This window comes from Pseudorca crassidens, chromosome 14 (assembly GCF_039906515.1).
Source record: "Pseudorca crassidens isolate mPseCra1 chromosome 14, mPseCra1.hap1, whole genome shotgun sequence".
NCBI classification, from domain to species: domain Eukaryota; kingdom Metazoa; phylum Chordata; class Mammalia; order Artiodactyla; family Delphinidae; genus Pseudorca; species Pseudorca crassidens.
Genome location: NC_090309.1, coordinates 69,724,254 through 69,742,988, shown reverse-complemented (window position 1 = coordinate 69,742,988; position 18,735 = coordinate 69,724,254). Strand labels below are relative to the sequence as shown.

The following is an 18,735-nucleotide window of genomic DNA, read 5'->3' as shown; positions in this document are numbered from 1 at the left end:
AACCCCTGGTACTGGTCCACAGCATGTTAGGAACTGAGCAACACAGCAGTAAGTGAGCAGTGGGGGAGTGAGCGAAGCTTTGTCTGCCGCTCCCCATTGCTCGCATTACCACCTGAACCATCCACCCCCACCAGTGGAAAAATCGTCTTCCATGAAACCAGTGCCTGGTGCCAAAAAGGTTGGGGACCTCTGCTCTAGAGCCCACGAGCCACAACTACCGAGCCCACACGCTACAACTACTGAAGTCTGCGTGCTCTAGGGCCCATGTAGCCACAACTACCGAGCCTGCATGCTGCAACTATTGAAGCCTGCGCACCTAGAGCCCGTGCTCCGCAACAAGAGAAGCCACCGCAATGAGAAGCCCGCGCACCGCAAAGAAGAGTAGTCCCCACTCGCTGCAACTAGAGAAAGCCCGCGTGCAGCAACGAAGACCCAACGCAGCCAAAAAAAAAAAAAAAAATGAAGTAATATCTAGTTTAATGACTACAGGCCAAAGGAACCAATTAATGGATTAGTGTCAGACCTGAGGGGAGACTTCAGAGCTAAAAACTATAAAAATCTTAAAACATAGGGGTTACATCTTCATGACCTTGGATTAGGTTTCTTAGATATAATACCAGAAGCACAAGCAAGAATAGGAAATATAGATAAAATGGACATCAGCAAAATTTTAAACTTTTGTTCTTCAAAGGACACCATTAAGAAAGTGAAGAGACAACCCACAAACTGGAAGAAAAATTTTGCAAATCATCTGTTTTATAAGGCACTTATATCTAAAATATATAAACAGCTCTTACAACTCAGTATTAAAGAGACAACCCAATTTTTTAAAGGGCAAAGGATCTGAATATGTATTTCTTCAAAAAAGATATTCAGATGGGCATAAAAGCACATGAAAAGATGCTCAACATCATTAGCCATCAGAAAAATGGCAAACTCAAAAACACAAGGAGATATCACTTTATACCCACTAGGATGACTATAATTTTTTTTTAAAGAAGACAATAACAAGTATTGGTAAGGATGTGGAGAAATTGGAATCCTTATACACTTCTGGTGGGATTGTAAAATCATGTAGTTGCTTTGGAAAACAGTCTGGCATTTCCTCAAAATGCTAAACAGAGTTACCATGTGACCCAGCAATTCCACTCCTAGTTTTATACTCAACAGAAATGAAAACTATGTCCACACAAAAACTTGTGCATGAATGTTCATAGCAAGCAGCCTTATTCATAATAGTCAATAGTTGTGAAAACAGTCGAAATGTCCAGCAGCTAATTAATGGATCGACAAAATATCTATACAATGATATATTACTTGACAATTAAAAGGAATAAAGTACTGATACATGTTACAAAGTGGATGAACCCTGAAAACATTATGCTAAATGAAAGAAGCCAGTCCCCAAAGGACCACATATTGTATGGTTTCATTTATATCAACTGTAAAGAATATATAATCCAAAGTGACAAAGTGGTTGCCTAGGGATGAAGGGAGAGAGGAATGCAGTAACAGTGCCTGACTTGTAGGCGCTCAGTAAATATAGCTGACTGACAGAATGAATGGAACTTAAAGCTTCTGATTCTTTTTCATACCTTCTTATCTGTGAAGACAAACAACAACAAGGACCTAATGTATAGCACAGGGAACTATATTCAATATCTTGTAGTAACCAATAATGGAAGAGAATCTGAAAAAATATATAACTGAATCACTTTGCTGTACACCTGAAACATTGTATATCAACTATACTTGATTAAAAACTTTTTTTAAATAAACAAAACTATAAAACAATTCTTGGGCTTCCCTGGTGGTGCAGCGGTTAAGAATCCGCCTGCCAATGTGGGGGACATGGGTTCGAGCCCTAGTCTGGGAAGATCCCACATGCCGCGGAGCAACTAAGCCCATGTGCCACAACTACTGAAGCCCGCATGCCTAGAGCCCGTGCTCTGCAGCAAAGAGAAGCCACCGCAATGAGAAGCCTGTGCACCACAACGAAGAGTAGCCCCCACTCGCCGCAACTAGAGAAAGCCCGTGTGCAGCAACAATGCAGCCAAAAATCAATAAAATTTAAAAAAACAATTATTTTTTGGATGTTGGGGGTAGGAATTTATTAATTTATTTATTTTTGCTGTGTTAGGTCTTCGTTTCTGTGCGAAGGCTTCCTCTAGTTGTGGCAAGCGGGGGCCACTCTTCATCGTGGTGCACGGGCCTCTCACTATCGCGGCCTCTCTTGTGGAGCACAGGCTCCAGACGCGCAGGCTCAGTACTTGTGGCTCATAGGCCTAGTTGCTCCGCGGCATGTGGGATCCTCCCAGACCAGGGCTCGAACCCGTGTCCCCTGCATTAGCAGGCAGATTCTCAACCACTGCGCCACCAAGGAAGCCCTCCAAAAAATAATTCTTTACCGAGCTCACCTAGCACTGACCCTTATCCAGATAGATAAGCTAGATAAAGATAAGATCTTTTTTTTTTGATTGTTCCAACCAGGTACATTTGAATCATATTGGTGTACAGAAAAAGAAATTACCTAGTAGATTTTATCCTGTTCTCTTAAGTATTCATTTAACAGCTAATTTATGAGTAAGACAGTAAGTTCAGTGTTGTGGAGGTTTATTATAAAGAAGTATTACATCATCCTTGCCCTGAAGTTTGCTGCATTATAGTAGCAAGACATGCTGTTAGAAATTTAGTTTTCTATGCATTTGTTATTAAGAGTCCAGTACTGGCATACTGTCAACCCATTTTTTAGTCACATATCCTAAAATAAACTCAAGTTATGATAGTAGCCACAAACTGGCTTACAGTAATTATACTATACACTTGCATTGTGCTTTACAAATTTATATTTTCATATAAATTATCTTCTTATCCTTACAAAAATACTTGTGAGGACCAAGGAGGTTGAGATTTACTCAAGATCATATATCAGTTAAGTGGCAGAGCCAGAACTTGACTTCACATCTAATGGCTTCCCAGTGTTCTGTTTTCTCTGACATCTAGCCTCCATCTCTTATGTTGGTTAGTTTAGAAAGTGCACTTATATCTATTATGCTATCTCAGGAATTAAATAGCATAATAGGTAAGTGTGCATGCATTTTTCTAGGTGGGTTAACATGTGGAGAGACTACGATGTCTAGCTTATTGCAGAAAGAACAGTACCAAATCTTCTATATTGTGCCCTTTACTTCATATTTCCCTCTGCTCTTTTCACTAGACTTTGCTATATAGGATTCCTACAAAAATCATATTGCTGAAGGCTCCTAATGTTAGTGGCCTCTAATTCTTAAATATTTTCATCTATCATTAAAAAATATTTAATGACTGCATAATATTGTGGAGAAGGCATTTGAAAGCGGTGTATGAGAAACTATTCCTGTCCAGAGGGGGCTTTCGGCAGAATAGGTTACATGCATAAAAAGGTACATCTGGGGCTTCCCTGGTGGCGCAGTGGTTGAGAGTCCGCCTGCCGATGCAGGGGACACGGGTTCATGCCCCGGTCCGGGAAGATCCCACATGCCGTGGAGCAGCTGGGCCTGTGAGCCATGGACGCTGAACCTGTGCGTCCGGAGCCTGTGCTCCGCAATGGGAGAGGCCACAACAGTGAGAGGCCCGCGTACTGCAAAAAAAAAAAAAAAAAGGTACATCTGAGTGCTAACATTTACATGCTGAGTCCTAATATAGCATTAATAATAAAACAAGAAAATCTGAATGCTGGAGTTTCTAGAAAGGTGGGACTTATGTTGGGCATTGAAGGAAAAGAAATACTAAGACAAATAAAGGGAAAGGACATTCCAGACATGAGCAATAAAAACAGAAATATTGAGAAAAATAGTAGATAAATATGGAAGGAATAAGAAAATTTGATATTCTACTTCCTCACCTTGGGTATCTCTGCACCCAGTTTTACATTGGCATAGAAATGTGTATATTTAGAGTTAATATCTTTATTTACTTCTACCTTTTAAAAGATATATAACTTTATTACATGTCTTTGGTTGAAAACTGTTTTGAAGGATTTAAGAAGTAGATTATAAAATAAATCCAATCCTAAAGTACACTTTAAAAATTAGGGTTGCTAGTATTCTTTATGCATTGTCTTGGGGGAGGCACAATAACCCTATTTTCTGAGGGAATCAGCTTTAATCTGGGGGTTTTAAGGTTGTCATTCTTAACAGCAGAAGGCTTCTTTCCAAACAAAATTTTACACACAATCCCCCAAATTGAGGTCCTCCACCTGCTGTGTCTTCCCTTAGCCCCTCCTGCGACCCCTAATGTTGTCTGTGAAGCCTAGGGCTCCTCAAACCAGTTTGAAAATCACTCGTCTAGGCAATTAATAAAGCACTGTCTGTCTTTTTTGAATAATAATTTTGTCTAGATACTTGAATAAAATAATTTTTTTAAAAGCACTGTCTAGCTCTCAAATTCTACAATTCTCATTTACCTTGGGTCACTGATAACTGCAACTAAACATTTTTGCTTAGAAGTAACATTCTAACATTCTGTTTAGAAGTTTTAGACACCATGAGGTCAGCAGGTAGGTACACTTCGCTAGCTTGTCTTAAATGGCTATCATTCGCCAGATGTTTACTATGTGATAAGGATTTTACACATATTTAACCTTCAGGACAATCCTATGAGGCAGATGGTATCCCCAGTTTTCCATATGAAGATATTGAGGCTCAGAAAGGTTAAGTAACTTGCAAAGTATCATACAACTAGGAAGTGGCAGAGCCAGAATAAGAAACTAAGTCTATCCTGACTCTAAAGGCAGTGTGTTCTCTAACCGACCTTAGAGAACAATGCCTGAGAGGTAGTGTGGAATCTTGAGTACTTTCTGAATAATCCCTCATCTAATCCTTGCAACAACCCTCTGCAATAGACACCATTATTCTCTCCATACCACAGACAAGAGAATAGGAACCGAGAGGTTAAGCACCTTACCTGTGTTTTCATTCACCATATCTCTTGCTGTGATTGCAAACATGTTAAGATTAGCCTAACATACATAGCTGGAAACCTCAATTAAAAATATTGTTTTCAACCCAGTACATTCCAGAGAATTATGTATTGTTTTGGACTAACTGTATTATTTTTCCCAAACCTATAATATCCAGAATTGAACAACCTGGAAGGTTGCTTCAGTTCTATTTCCTGTTTGAAATAATTTAAATACTTTGTCAATTATTATCTTACGGATCCAAGCAATGAATCACTTTATAGGTAATATTGCCTTATCTGGAAATGCTTTTTTTCTAAAAAAAAAAAAAAAAAAATCGGTGACAGATTTTTAGATCTAGTTTTACAGGTAGCTTGTTCTTGATTTATAATTTTTGTTCTTAATTTTACTAAATTTTAAAATCTTATTAAAATTCTAAAAGAAAGCTTTCCACACCATAGGTTATGGCCATTGCTCCAACCCATTATATATGGCAACGAGAACGCTCTGTGCATCACAGTGGAGCTGTTAGAAACTACCACAGAGATGAAGTTCAACTGCCCCGGGGACCTAGTGCCACACCGGTAGATTGTTCACTCTGTGGTAGAAAAGGAAGATACGTTAGACTGGGATTGTCTTCATCATCATCTTCATCCAGTGATACAGTAGAGGTGGTGGAGAAACATTCTCAGGAATCACACAACTCATTCCCAATGGACATAATAGTTGATCCTTCTCAAGCTTATAGCTGTTTTCAAGGTATGACTTAAGAGATATGTCAGAATTAGATCTATGAATGTTATTAATAAATCCAAGTTATCTATTGACCAGTAGTCCTTATAGGCAGGAGGACATAATTATTTATATACTACAACAATATGAGTTAAAGTAGTATTGAAAGTTTTCCCCTTTTCAAGTACTACTTTTTGTCTTGGTATTGTTTTGTGGTAGCTTACCTAAACTAAGAGATTTTTAATGTGACTTTTGTTAAACTGAAACCTAATTCACCATAGATCTCAAGTATTTTAAGAGCCTGAAGCATTTTCTTTGAAATGTTTATTTTATTCAAAAGAAGTTTTAAGAAGAGAATAAATTTACTTGTAATCTCACCATGCAGCTTTATCAGTAATTAACTATTGGTTTCTTTTACACACTTTTTAAAATTGGGATAAAACTGACATATAACACTGTATTAGTTTTAGGTGTATAACATAATGATTAACACAATAAATTTAGTTAACATCCATCACCACACAGTTATGGTTTTTTTTCTTGTGATGAGAACTTTTAAGATACACTCTCTTAGCAACTCTCAAATACACAATCTTGTTAACTTATACAATCTTGTTAACTACAGTCACCATGCTGTAGATTATATCCCCAGAACTTATTTATCTTATTACCGGAAATTTGTACTTTCCACTACCTTCACCCACTCCCCCCGCTCTCCCCGCCTCCTCTGGCAACCACCATTTGGTGGTGTATCTATGAGTTCAGGTTTTTAAATTTATTTTAAATTTTTGTTTAATATTTATTTATTTAGGCTGTGTCGGGTCTTAGTTGCAGCGTGCGGGCTCTTCGTTGCGGCGGGCAGGCTTCTCTCTAGTTGTGGTGCACAGGCTCCAGAGTGCGCAGGCTCAGTCGCCCCGTGGCATGTGGGATCTTAGTTCCCTGACCAGGGATCGAACCCATGTCCCCTGCATTGGAAAGTGGATTTGTAACCACTGGACCACCAGGAAAGTCCTGAGTTCAGCTTTTTTTAGATTTCACATATTATAAGTGAGATCACACAGTATTTGCCTTTCTCTGTCTCACTTATTTCACTTAGCACAATGCCCTCAAGTTCCATCCATGTTGTCACAAATGGCAGGATTTCCTTCTTTTTTAAGATATATATATATATAGATAGATAGATAGATAGATATAGATCGATATATATAGATAGATAAAAAGATAGTCACATTTTCTTTATCCATTCATCCACTGATGGACACTTAAGTTGTTTCCGTTTCATGTCTTGACTATTGCAAATAATGCTGCACTGAACATAGGTGTGAGTGTGCAGGTATATTTTCAAGATAGTGATTTTGTTTCCTTCAGATAATACCCAGAAGTGGAATTGCTGGAACATATGGTAGTTCTATTTTTAACTTTTTTAGGAACCGCCATACTGTTGTACATGGTGGCTGCATCCAGCAGTGCACAAGTGTTCCCTTTCTCCACATCCTCACCAACACTTGTTATTTCTTAACAGCCATTCTAACAGGTGGGAGATGATATCTCATTGTGGTTTTAATTTGTATTTCCCTACTAATTAGTGATGTTGAACACCTTTTCATGTACCTGTTGGCCACTTGTATGTCTTCTTTGGAAAAATGTCTATTCATTTCCTCTGCCCATTTTTTTTTTTTGCGGTACGCGGGCCTCTCACTGTTGTGGCCTCTCCCGTTGCAGAGCACAGGCTCCGGACGCGCAGGCTCAGCAGCCATGGCTCACGGGCCTAGCCGCTCCGTGGCACGTGGGATCTTCCTGGACCAGGGAACGAACCCGTGTCCCCTGCATCAGGCAGACTCTCAACCACTGAGCCACCAGGGAAGCCCTGACCATTTTTTAATTGGATTTTTTTTTCTGTTGAGTTGTATGAGTTCTTTATATATTTTGGATATTAACCCCCTTGTCAGATACATGATTTGCAAATATTTTCTCCCATTTGGTAGGTTGCCTTTTCATTTTGTTGATGGTTTCCTATACTGTACAGAAGCTTTTTAGTTTGATGTAGTCCCACTGTTTATTTTTGCATTTGTTGCCTTTGCTTTTGGTGTGAAATCCAAACAACAGTTGCCAAGACCAATGTCAAGGACCTTACCCACTGTTTCTTCTAGGAGTTTTGTGGTTTCAGGTCTTACATTCAAGTCTTTAATCCATTTTGAATTAATTTTTGTGCATGGTGAAAGATAGTGGTCCAGTTTCATTCTTTCACATGTGGCTGTCCAGTTTTTCCAACCCCATTTATTGAAGAGACTATCTTTTCCCAATATATTTTTGACTTCTTTATCATAAATTAACCATATGTGTGCATTTATCTCTGGGCTCTCCATTCTGTTCCACTGATCTACGTGTCTGTTTTTATGCCAATACCATACTGTTTTGGTTACTATAGCTTTGTAATACTATACACTTTTCTATTTCTATTTTCAAAAATAGAACCATAATGTATCTATGCTTCCTTTTTTTTTCACTTCCCATAAAGCATTTCCCGATGTCATTATTTAGTCTTTGAAAACCTGATTTTTAGTCATGACATGCTATAAGTACCACAATTTATTTGCATATTTCTGTTTTGTTGGGATTTAAGTGGTTTTGAACAATGGTATTTTATATTAATTTGAAAATAATCGCATGAACTGGAAATACTTTGTCAACCACACCCTAATTTTCATTTAAATTATTATTTATAAAGGTTGAGTACTTCTCTGACATTTCTCGATTTGAAACAGAACCAGAATGACATTCTACCAGCAGTGATCCTTTTTACTTCTTATAATGCCTTTGTCCCAGATTTTCACCCATCTGAAGATGGGACTGGCAGATTTCTTATGGTTCTCTCTAATTCTATAATGAGACTCACATTATTTCAGAGTTTCACCTATTTATTTTTACCACATTCTTATGAGATTAGCAGTGGCTACTGAAGTTTTACTGAGAAACTAGACTCTTAAGACTCCTGAAGGTAGGGGTCTTGCCTATTTCTGTTCCATTCCCTGGCCATAGTAATCACTGAACAAATTTGACTGACAGTATAGTCTCTTCCCTTGTAACACCTCCAAGCATTTTTATTTGTTCACTCATATTTGAAAGTAAATAGGGTCTATCATAGGCTAAATGATAAGAGTTTCCTTTTAGCATCCTTCCCCTCTCTCCTAGCCCCTTTGCCTACAGTCTTTGATCCTCATAACAGGTAAGATTTACTAGATATTTAAAATGTTCCATGCAATGTGTTAAGGATTTTACATTCATAACCTCACTTAATATTCACAGCCAACCCCAAGGTAAATACTAGTATCTCCACTTTGTACATAAGGAAACAGAGGCTTAGAGAGGTTAAATCATTTGCCCAAGATGACTGAGAGAGTGACACTTGAACCCCGGTTTGACTCTACTACAACCTGAATTCCTGTGATGCTTTGCTACCCCCTTTGATGAAATCCTGCCTTCAGTAGTGAAAATAAGCTGCCACAGAAGTCTTCTAGCAGATTGCTAAGGACTAAAGAATTGGTGAAAGCATTAAGAACGAAGTCCCTGGCCCTGAACCAAGATGGCGGAGTAGAAGGACGTGCTCTCACTCCCTCTTGTGAGAACACCAGAATCACAACTAGCTGCTGGACAATCATCGACAGGAAGACACTGGAACTCACCAAAAAAGATACCCCACATCTAAAGACAAAGGAGAACCCACAATGAGACAGTAGGAGGGGCGCAATCACAGTAAAATCAAACCCCATAACTGCTGGGTGGGTGACTCACAAACTGGAGAACACTTATACTACAGAAGTCCACCCACTGGAGTGAAGGTTCTGAGCCCCACGTCAGGCTTCCCAACCTGGGGGTCGGGCAATGGGAGGAGGAATTCCTAGAGAATCAGACTTTGAAGGCTAGCGGGATTTGATTGCAGGACTTCAACAGGACTGGGGAAGAAAGAGACTCCATTCTTGGAGGGCACACACAAAGTAGTGTGCACATTGGGACCCAGGGGAAGGAGCAGTGACCCCAGGGGAGACTGAACCAGACCTACCTGCTAGTGTTGGAGGGTCTCCTGCAGAGGTGGGGGGTGGCTGTGGCTCACCATGGGGACAAGGACACTGGCAGCATAAGTTCTGGGAAGAACTCCTTGGAGTGAGCCCTCCCAGAGTCTGCCATTAGCCCCACCAAAGAGCCCAGGTAGGCTCCAGTGTTGGGTTGCCTCAGGCCAAACAACCAACAGGGAGGGAACCCAGCCCCACCCATCAGCAGTCAAGCAGATTAAAGTTTTACTGAGCTCTGCCCACCAGAGCAACAGTCAGCTCTACCCACCACCAGTCCCTCCCATCAGGAAACTTGCACAAGCCTCTTAGATAGCCTCATCCACTAGAGGGCAGACAGCAGAAGCAAGAAGAACTACAATCCTGCAGCCTGTGGAATAAAAATCACATTCAGAGAGAGACAGACAAGATGAAAAGGCAGAGGGCTATGTACCACATGAAGGAACAAGATAAAACCCCAGAAAAACAACTAAATGAAGTGGAGATAAGCAACCTTCCAGAAAAAGAATTCAGAATAATGATAGTGAAGATGATCCAGGACCTCGGAAAAAGAATGGAGGCAAAGATCGAGAAGATGCAAGAAAAGTTTAACAAAGACCTAGAAGAATTAAAGAACAGAGATGAACAATACAGTAACTGAAATGAAAAATACACTAGAAGGAATCAGTAGCAGAATAACTGAGGCAGAAGAACGGATAACTGACCTGGAAGACAGAATGGTGGAATTCACTGCTGTGGAACAGAAAAAAGAAAAAAGAATGAAAAGAAATGAAGACAGCCTAAGAGACCTCTGCAACAACATTAAACACAACAACATTTGCATTATAGGGGTCCCAGAAGGAGAAGAGAGAGAAAAAAGACCAGAGAAAATATTTGAAGACATTATAGTCGAAAACTTCCCTAACACAGGAAAGGAAATAGCCACCCAAGTCCAGGAAGTGCAGCGAGTCCCATATAGGATAAACTCAAGGAGGAACACACCGAGACACATAGTAATCAAATTGGCAAAAATTAAAGACAAAGAAAACGTATTGAAAGCAGCAAGGGAAAAATGACAAATAACATACAAAGGAACTCCCATAAGGTTAACAGCTGATTTCTCAGCAGAAACTCTACAAGCCAGAAGGGAGTGGCATGATATACTTAGAGTAATGAAAGGGAAGAAACTACAGCCAAGATTACTCTACCCGGCAAGGATCTCATTCAGATTCTATGGAGAAATCAAAAGCTTTACAGATAAGCAAAAGCTAAGAGAATTCAGCACCACCAAACCAGCTCTACAACAAATGCTAAAGGAACTTTTCTAAGTGGAAAGAGAAGAAAAGGACCTAAAAAACAAGCCTAAAACAATTAAGAAAATGGTTATATGAACATACATATCGATAATTACCTTAAATGTAAATGGATTAAATGCTCCAATCAAAAGACACAGGCTGGCTGAATGGATACAAAAACAAGACCCATATATATGCTGTCCACAAGATACCCACTTCAGACCTAGGGACACATACGAATGAAAGTGAGGGGATGGAAAAAGATAGTCCATGCAACTGGAAATCAAAAGAAAGCTGAAGTAGCAATACTCATATCAGAAAAAATAGACTTTAAAATAAAGAATGTTACAAGAGACAAGGAAGGACACTACATAATGATCAAAGGATCAATCAAAGAAGAAGATATAACAATTATAAATGTATATGCACCCAACATAGGAGCACCTCAATACATAAGGCAACTGCTAGCAGCTATAAAAGAGGAAATCGACAGTAACACAGTACTAGTGGGGGACTGTAACACCTCACTTACACCAATGGACAGATCATCCAAAATGAAAATAAATAAGGAAACACAAGCTTTAAATGACACAATAGACCAGATAGATTTAACTGATATTTATAGAACATTCCATCCAAAAACAGCAGATTACACTTTCTTCTCAAGTGTGCACGAAACATTCTCCAGGATAGATCACATCTTGGGTCACAAATCAAGCCTCAGTTAATTTAAGAAAACTGAAATCATATCAAGCATCTTTTCTGACCACAACGCTATGAGATTAGAAATGAATTACAGGGAAAAAACCGTAAAAAAGACACACACACGTAGAGGCTAAACAATACGTTACTAAATAACCAAGAGATCACTGAAGAAATCAAAGAAGAAATCAAAAAATACCTAGAGACAAATGACAATGAAAACACGACAATCCAAAACCTATGGGATGCAGCAAAAGCAGTTCTAAGAGGGAAGTTTGTAGCTATACAAGCCTACCTCAAGAAACAAGAAAAATCTCAAACAATCTAACCTTACACCTAAAGGAACTAGAGAAAGAAGAACAAACAAAACCCAAAGTTAGCGGAAAGAAAGAAATCATAAAGATCAGAGCAGAAATAAATGAAATGGAAACAAAGAAAACAATAGCAAAGATCAATAAAACTAAAAGCTGGTTCTTTGAGAAGATAAAAAAAATTGATAAACCATTAGTCAGACTCATCAAGAAAAAGAGGGAGAGGACTCAAATCAACAAAATTAGAAATGGGCTTCCCTGGTGGCGCAGTGGTTGAGAGTCCGCCTGCCGATGCAGGGGATGCGGGTTCGTGCCCAGGTCCAGGAAGATCCCACATGCTGCGGAACAGCTAGGCCCGTGAGCCATGGCCGCTGAGCCTGCACGTCCGGAGCCTGTGCTCCGCAACGGGAGAGCCCACAATAGTGAGAGGCCCACGTACCGCAAAAAAAAAAAAAAAAAAAAAAAATTAGAAATGAAAAAGGAGAAGTTACAACAGACACCGCAGAAATACAAAGCATCCTAAGAGACTACTACAAGCAACTCTATGCCAATAAAATGGACAACCTGGAAGAAATGGACAAATTCTTAGAAAGGTATAACTTCCCAAGACTGAACCAGGAAGAAATAGAAAATATGAACAGACCAATCACAAGTCACGAAATTGAAACTGTGATTAAAAATCTTCCAACAAACAAAAGTCTAGGACCAGATGGCTTCACAGGTGAATTCTATGAAACATTTACAGAAGAGCTAACACACATCCTTCTCAAACTCTTCCAAAGAACTGAGGAGGAAGGAACACTCCCAAACTCATTCTATGAGGCCACCATCACCCTGACACCAAAACCAGAAACAGATACTACAAAAAAAGAAAATTATAGACCAATATCACTGATGAATATAGATGCAAAAATCCTCAACAAAATACTAGCAAGCAGAATCCAACAACACATTAAAAGGATCATACACCATGATCAAGTGGGATTTATCCCAAGGATGCAAGGATTCTTCAATATATGCTAATCAATCAATGTGATACACCATATTAACAAATTGAAGAATAAAAACCATAGGATCATCTCAATAGATGCAGAAAAAGCTTTTGAGAAATTCAACACCCATTTATAATAAAAACCCTCCAGAAAGTGGGCATAGAGGGAACCTACCTCAACATAATAAAGGCCATCTATGACAAACCCACAGCAAACGTCATTCTCAATGGTGAAAAACTGAAAGCATTTCCTCTAAATCAGGAACAAGACAAGGATGTCCACTCTTGCCACTCTTATTCAACATAGTTTTGGAAGTCCTAGCCATGGCAATCAGAGAAGAAAAAGAAATAAAAGGAATACAAATTGGAAAAAAAGAAGTAAAACTGACACTGTTTGCAGATAACATGATACTATACATAGAGAATCCTAAAGATGCCACTAGAAAACTACTAGAACTAATCAATGAATTTGGTAAAGTTGCAGCATACAAAATTAATGCACAGAAATCTCTTGCATTCCTCTACACTAATGATGAAAAATCTGAAAGAGAAATTAAGGGAACACTCCTATTTACCATAGCAACAAAAAGAATAAAATACCTAGGAATAAACCTACCTAGGGAGACAAAAGACCTGTATGCAGAAAACTATAAGACACTGATAAAAGAAATTAAAGATGATACCAACAGATGGAGAGATATACCATGTTCTTGGATTGGAAGAATCAGTATTGTGAAAATGACTATACTATCCAAAGCAATCTACAGATTCAATGCAATCCCTATCAAATTACCAATGGCATTTTTTACAGAACTAGAACAAAAAAATCTTAAAATTTGTATGGAGACACAAAAGACCCCGAATAGCCAAAGCAGTCTTGAGGGAAAAAAACGGAGCTGGAGGAATCAGACTCCCTGACTTCAGACTATACCACAAAGCTACAGTAATCAAGACAATATGGTACTGGCACAAAAACAGAAACACAGATCAATGGAACAAGATAGAAAGCCCAGAGATAAACCCACGCACCTATGGTCAACTAATCTATGACAAAGGAGGCAAAGATATACAATGGAGAAAAGAAAGCCTCTTCAATAAGTCGTGCGGGGAAAACTGGAGAGCTATATGTAAAAGAATGAAATTAGCACACTACCTAACACCATACACAAAAATAAACTCCAAATGAATTAAAGACTTATAAATGTAAGACCAGACACTATAAAACTCTTAGCGGAAAACATAGGAAGAACACTCTTTGACATAAATCACAGCAAGATCCTTTTTGACCCACCTCCTAGAGTAATGGAAATGAAAACAAAAATAAACAAATGGGACCTAATGAAACTTCAAAGTTTTTGCACAGCAAAGGAAACCATAAAGAAGACAAAAAGACAACCCTCAGAATGGGAGAAAACATTTGCAAACGAATCAACAAAGGATTAATCTCCAAAACATATAAACAGCTCATGCAGCTCAATATTAAACAAACAACCCAACCCAAAAATGGGCAGAAGACCTAAATAGACATTTCTCCAAAGAAGACATACAGATGGCCAAGAAGCACATGAAAAGCTGCTCAAGATCACTAATTATTACAGAAATGCAAATCAAAACTACAATGAGGTATCACCTCACACCAGTTAGAATGGGCATCATCAGAAAATCTACAAACAACAAATGCTGGAGAGGGTGTGGAGAAAAGGGAACCTTCTTGCACTGTTGGTGGGAATGTAAATTGATACAGCCACTATGGAGAACAGTATGGAGGTTCCTTAAAAAACTAAAAGTAGAATTACCATATGATCCAGCAATCCCACTACTGGGCATATACCCAGAGAAAACCATAATTCAAAAAGACACATGCACCCCAATGTTCATTGCAGCACTATTTACAATAGCCAGGTCATGGAAGCAACCTAAATGCCCATTGACAGACGAATGGATAAAGAAGATGTGCTACATATATACAATGGAATATTACTCAGCCATAAAAAGGAATGAAATTGGGTCATTTGTTGAGACGTGGATGGATCTAGAGACTGTCATACAAAGTGAACTAAGAAAGAAAAAAACAAATATCGTATATTAATGCATATATGTGGAACCTAGAAAAATGGTACAGATGAACCGGTTTGCAGGGCACAAATTGAGACACAGATGTAGAGAACAAACGTATGGAAACCAAGGAGGGAAAGCCGCAGGGAAGTGGTGGTGGTGGTGGGATGAATTGGGATTCACATGTATCCACTTATGTGTAGAAAATTGATGACTAATAAGAACCTGCTGTATAAAAAAATAAATTAGATTAAACAAACAAAAAAAAAAGAACAAAGTCCCTGATGAAAGGTTGTATGGAGTGAACTGGGAGAGAATTCCAACCATAATTTGAACACATATTTAACGAAAGCAGAACAGAAGCACTTATATTTTATTCAAACTAATGCCTTAGATATCAAAAGTAGTCACACCCTATGTTTAGGCTTTGATATTTCAATGGGAAATCAGAGTGCACCCAGGGTGTAAGGGGCTCTGCTAGTCAGCTTGCTTCGAGGAAAAAAAGGAAAGCAGGTCTTTGAGGGATTTTGGATGAAAAGTGGGGCACTTGACTTAGGGCAGTTGTAAATGGAACTGTGCTTTCTTCCTGTCCCTGGACGAAAGCCCTGACACCCTGGTTTAGGATATATAGGTCCTTTATAGGAAGAAATAAGTATTTACTCATTTGTGTTTTGTTCTGAGTGGGAATTCAAGGTTAAATGTAAAACCTATTGTTTCAGGATGACAGAGGGTAGGCAATACAAAGAAAAATTATTGGTCATACATACACTTGACCAATAAACGTTTACATTCATTTTCCCTCAGTAGGCTTAACAAGTCAGTGGGCTAACGGGGGGTGGAGAGGATTAAGGGTAACATGGTATTATCAGGAACAGTGGTCTCTTACTGCCTCAGCAGCTGTTTTGATGCTCAGTAAATGGCCTCTACCAGCAAAACTTTCTTCCTCCAGTCTATATAAGGTGGTTGGAATCACCTAAGGTTTGTGGCTACAGACAACTCAATTCATTCTCCAGGAGAGACACAAAGAGCTGATGCTCTGCTTAGGCTTTTATGATAAAACTTACCAATAGCTGGTATCGATGCTTCCATCCTTCTTTCAAACGCAAGCAACTTCTTGCTTTTCAGGTTAAAAACATGTTTTTCTGCCTTAAGATTTTTTCTCAAAACAACACGTTCAATGAACAAGTTTTACATAAACATGTTTATGACATTTACTAAGAATAAAATAGTTGATTTTGATAAGGTTGTGGGAGATAGATAGATGGGAGATAGATGAGAGAGATGAGATAGATGAGGCATTCTTTACAAACTTACATGCATCACAATCACCAATCACGTGCTAGCCACCTTATGAAGGTAGTCTCATTTAACACCTGACCCCCCACAAGAAATCCTGAAGTGCCACTATGACATTCATTTTACTGATGAAGAAACAAACTCAGAAAAGTCACAGCTGCAAAGTAAAACAGCAACAATGAAAACAGCAAGATGAGAACCCAGTTCTATCTGAATAGACAGCACATTTTTATACTTACTGAACTATATTGTTTCTCTTTACCTTATGCTGTCTTAACCTAGGCTAGTATATCTGAGACATGGGTACATATTATTATGTATTATCTGAGGACTCCCCAGATTTTAGAGTGAAGCCAAGGGAAAAAAGCAGTATACCAAACCTTAGTCCTGGGTCACGTAGGCAGGCACAAGACATTCCATTATGCAATCTAAAACCAAAGAATTTTTCCTCAGAAATAAATCCTTCTCTGAACTTCCTTATTTACTTTTGTCATTACCAGTGTTCTAGTCATCCCAATTTAAAATCCTTAACGAAGGCATAATCAGGGCTTATAAATTAATGATGTGATAAGGGCAATGCTAACTATATGGTCAACATTTATGAGCACAAAAGATTTCAGAATCAATTCTGTAGGGTGAGAGACATAGTGAAGGCTGTTCCAAGGAAGTTATTTATGAGCTGGGCTGAATCCTGTTTGCCCAGAGAAATAAGGCAAACAGTAGATGTTTGCCTGAACAGTAGATGAAAGTTTGAATATATATAGCTTCTCTCCCTCTACATCCAATGAACCACCAGCTTATCTGGTTCTTCCTTCACAATATTTTTTTACACTTGCCCGTTTTCCACCCCTCATAGTTGTATATTAATACAGATCACCTCATAGTTTTATACTATGTATTACTATGACATTTCTGATTTAATATTTTCCTTCCTTTAAATACTCAGACACCACTAACAGACTAACTTTTAAAAAGTATCTGCTTTTACATGACCATGTAAACTTCAGAAGTTCCCTACTGACTCTGAAGTATAAAGTTCAAACTCAAAGTCTTCCACAACCTGCGAGCTATATACTTAAATTTCCCCCTAGAACAACCAAGTCAGCAGATGAAATAACACCTGATCCAGTGTAAGCTTCAAGCCATCAGCAAACTTTTACTGATTTACTGGGTGGAAAAGTCAGGGCCTTTGGAAGTTACTGGGAAGACAGCTGTGAACCACTCACAAATCTCTAGGAGTTTATATTATGGTAAATGAGAACCAGACATGAACATAGAAAGCTAACTTTAGAAGAAGGCACCTGTCCCACAAGCCAGATTATAAACATGCTTAGTGTTCAATGGAGAGATGGATAAAGGGCTTAAGCTGGACTTTGATTAACTATATAAATAAATGTTTATTTGCTTATATAGTTTGGTTTTCAACTCATTATTAGAATGGACACTGTTAGCTCTTGTTCAGTTCAGCATCTACTGAGCATAGTGTACTGAACAGAAGCCATTCTACATGAAATAGGAGAAGGCACAACTTTTCTTTGCTCTTAAGTCAGCCCCTTCTCCAAGAAGTACAATTAGGGCCTGCATTCAAAACAATAAATGAAGGACAGAATTTCACTAGTAGTTAAATAGAAAGGCAGAAGAAAGGGGAGTATTCCATGATGGAATCTAAAAATATACATCAGAGCGTCTATAGATCTGGAAATGTTATGAAAACTTTAAAGCCATTATTATTGTATGAGTGTTCGGATACTTACCATTTAGAAATGGTACCAGAAGACTACTCCGCTTATGATTCAATCAGTTCTCCAGATGCAACCAGAGTGATTTTTTTCCAAAACACAGATCTAAGCATGTTACCACTTACTTCATGAAATCTTTCAATAGCACCCCATTTTTCTTAGGATAGACAAACTCCTTAACAGGTCTATAAGATCCTCCATGGCCTGACCCCTACCTATCTTTCAGTCAACCCCATCACTGGCCTTTTTTGTTCTCATTTTCCCTGCTGTAGTTAACTCTTACCTGCCCTTCAGGTCTCAGCTCAATTGACACTTGCACAGGTAATTACCTGATCAGAGAAAAACCTCTACTAAATCCTGTACTTCTCTGAAGTATTTATAACAGTTTTAGTTTTATATTTGTGTGATTATTTAATGTCTATCTCTACTATAGGCTGAGATTTTAGACTAAATTTTTCCACAGAACGAAAAATATGTAAAATGTTATTTAGAATATGTACATTATTTTAAGTAGTTCTAGCCTAAGGGATAAGTAGCATATATCCTCCCAGGCACTACTACTTCAAAACCTATAAAACATCTATATTTAAATAATAACTATAAGCTTATGTTTATCTGTAAAATATGGA

The 18,735-nt window shown here is 38.5% G+C and overlaps 1 protein-coding gene across 2 annotated transcripts in view; it reads left to right on the top strand.

The window, feature by feature from the left end:
* The window catches only part of SPDYA (speedy/RINGO cell cycle regulator family member A), a 33,695-nt gene that overhangs the window by 14,276 nt on the left and 684 nt on the right, over nt 1-18,735 (top strand). For both annotated transcript variants that reach the window (XM_067703358.1, XM_067703357.1), the window contains one exon: nt 5,401-5,698. In XM_067703358.1, the coding sequence (XP_067559459.1) occupies nt 5,401-5,698 (298 nt within the window). The remainder of the gene's footprint in view (nt 1-5,400; nt 5,699-18,735) is intronic.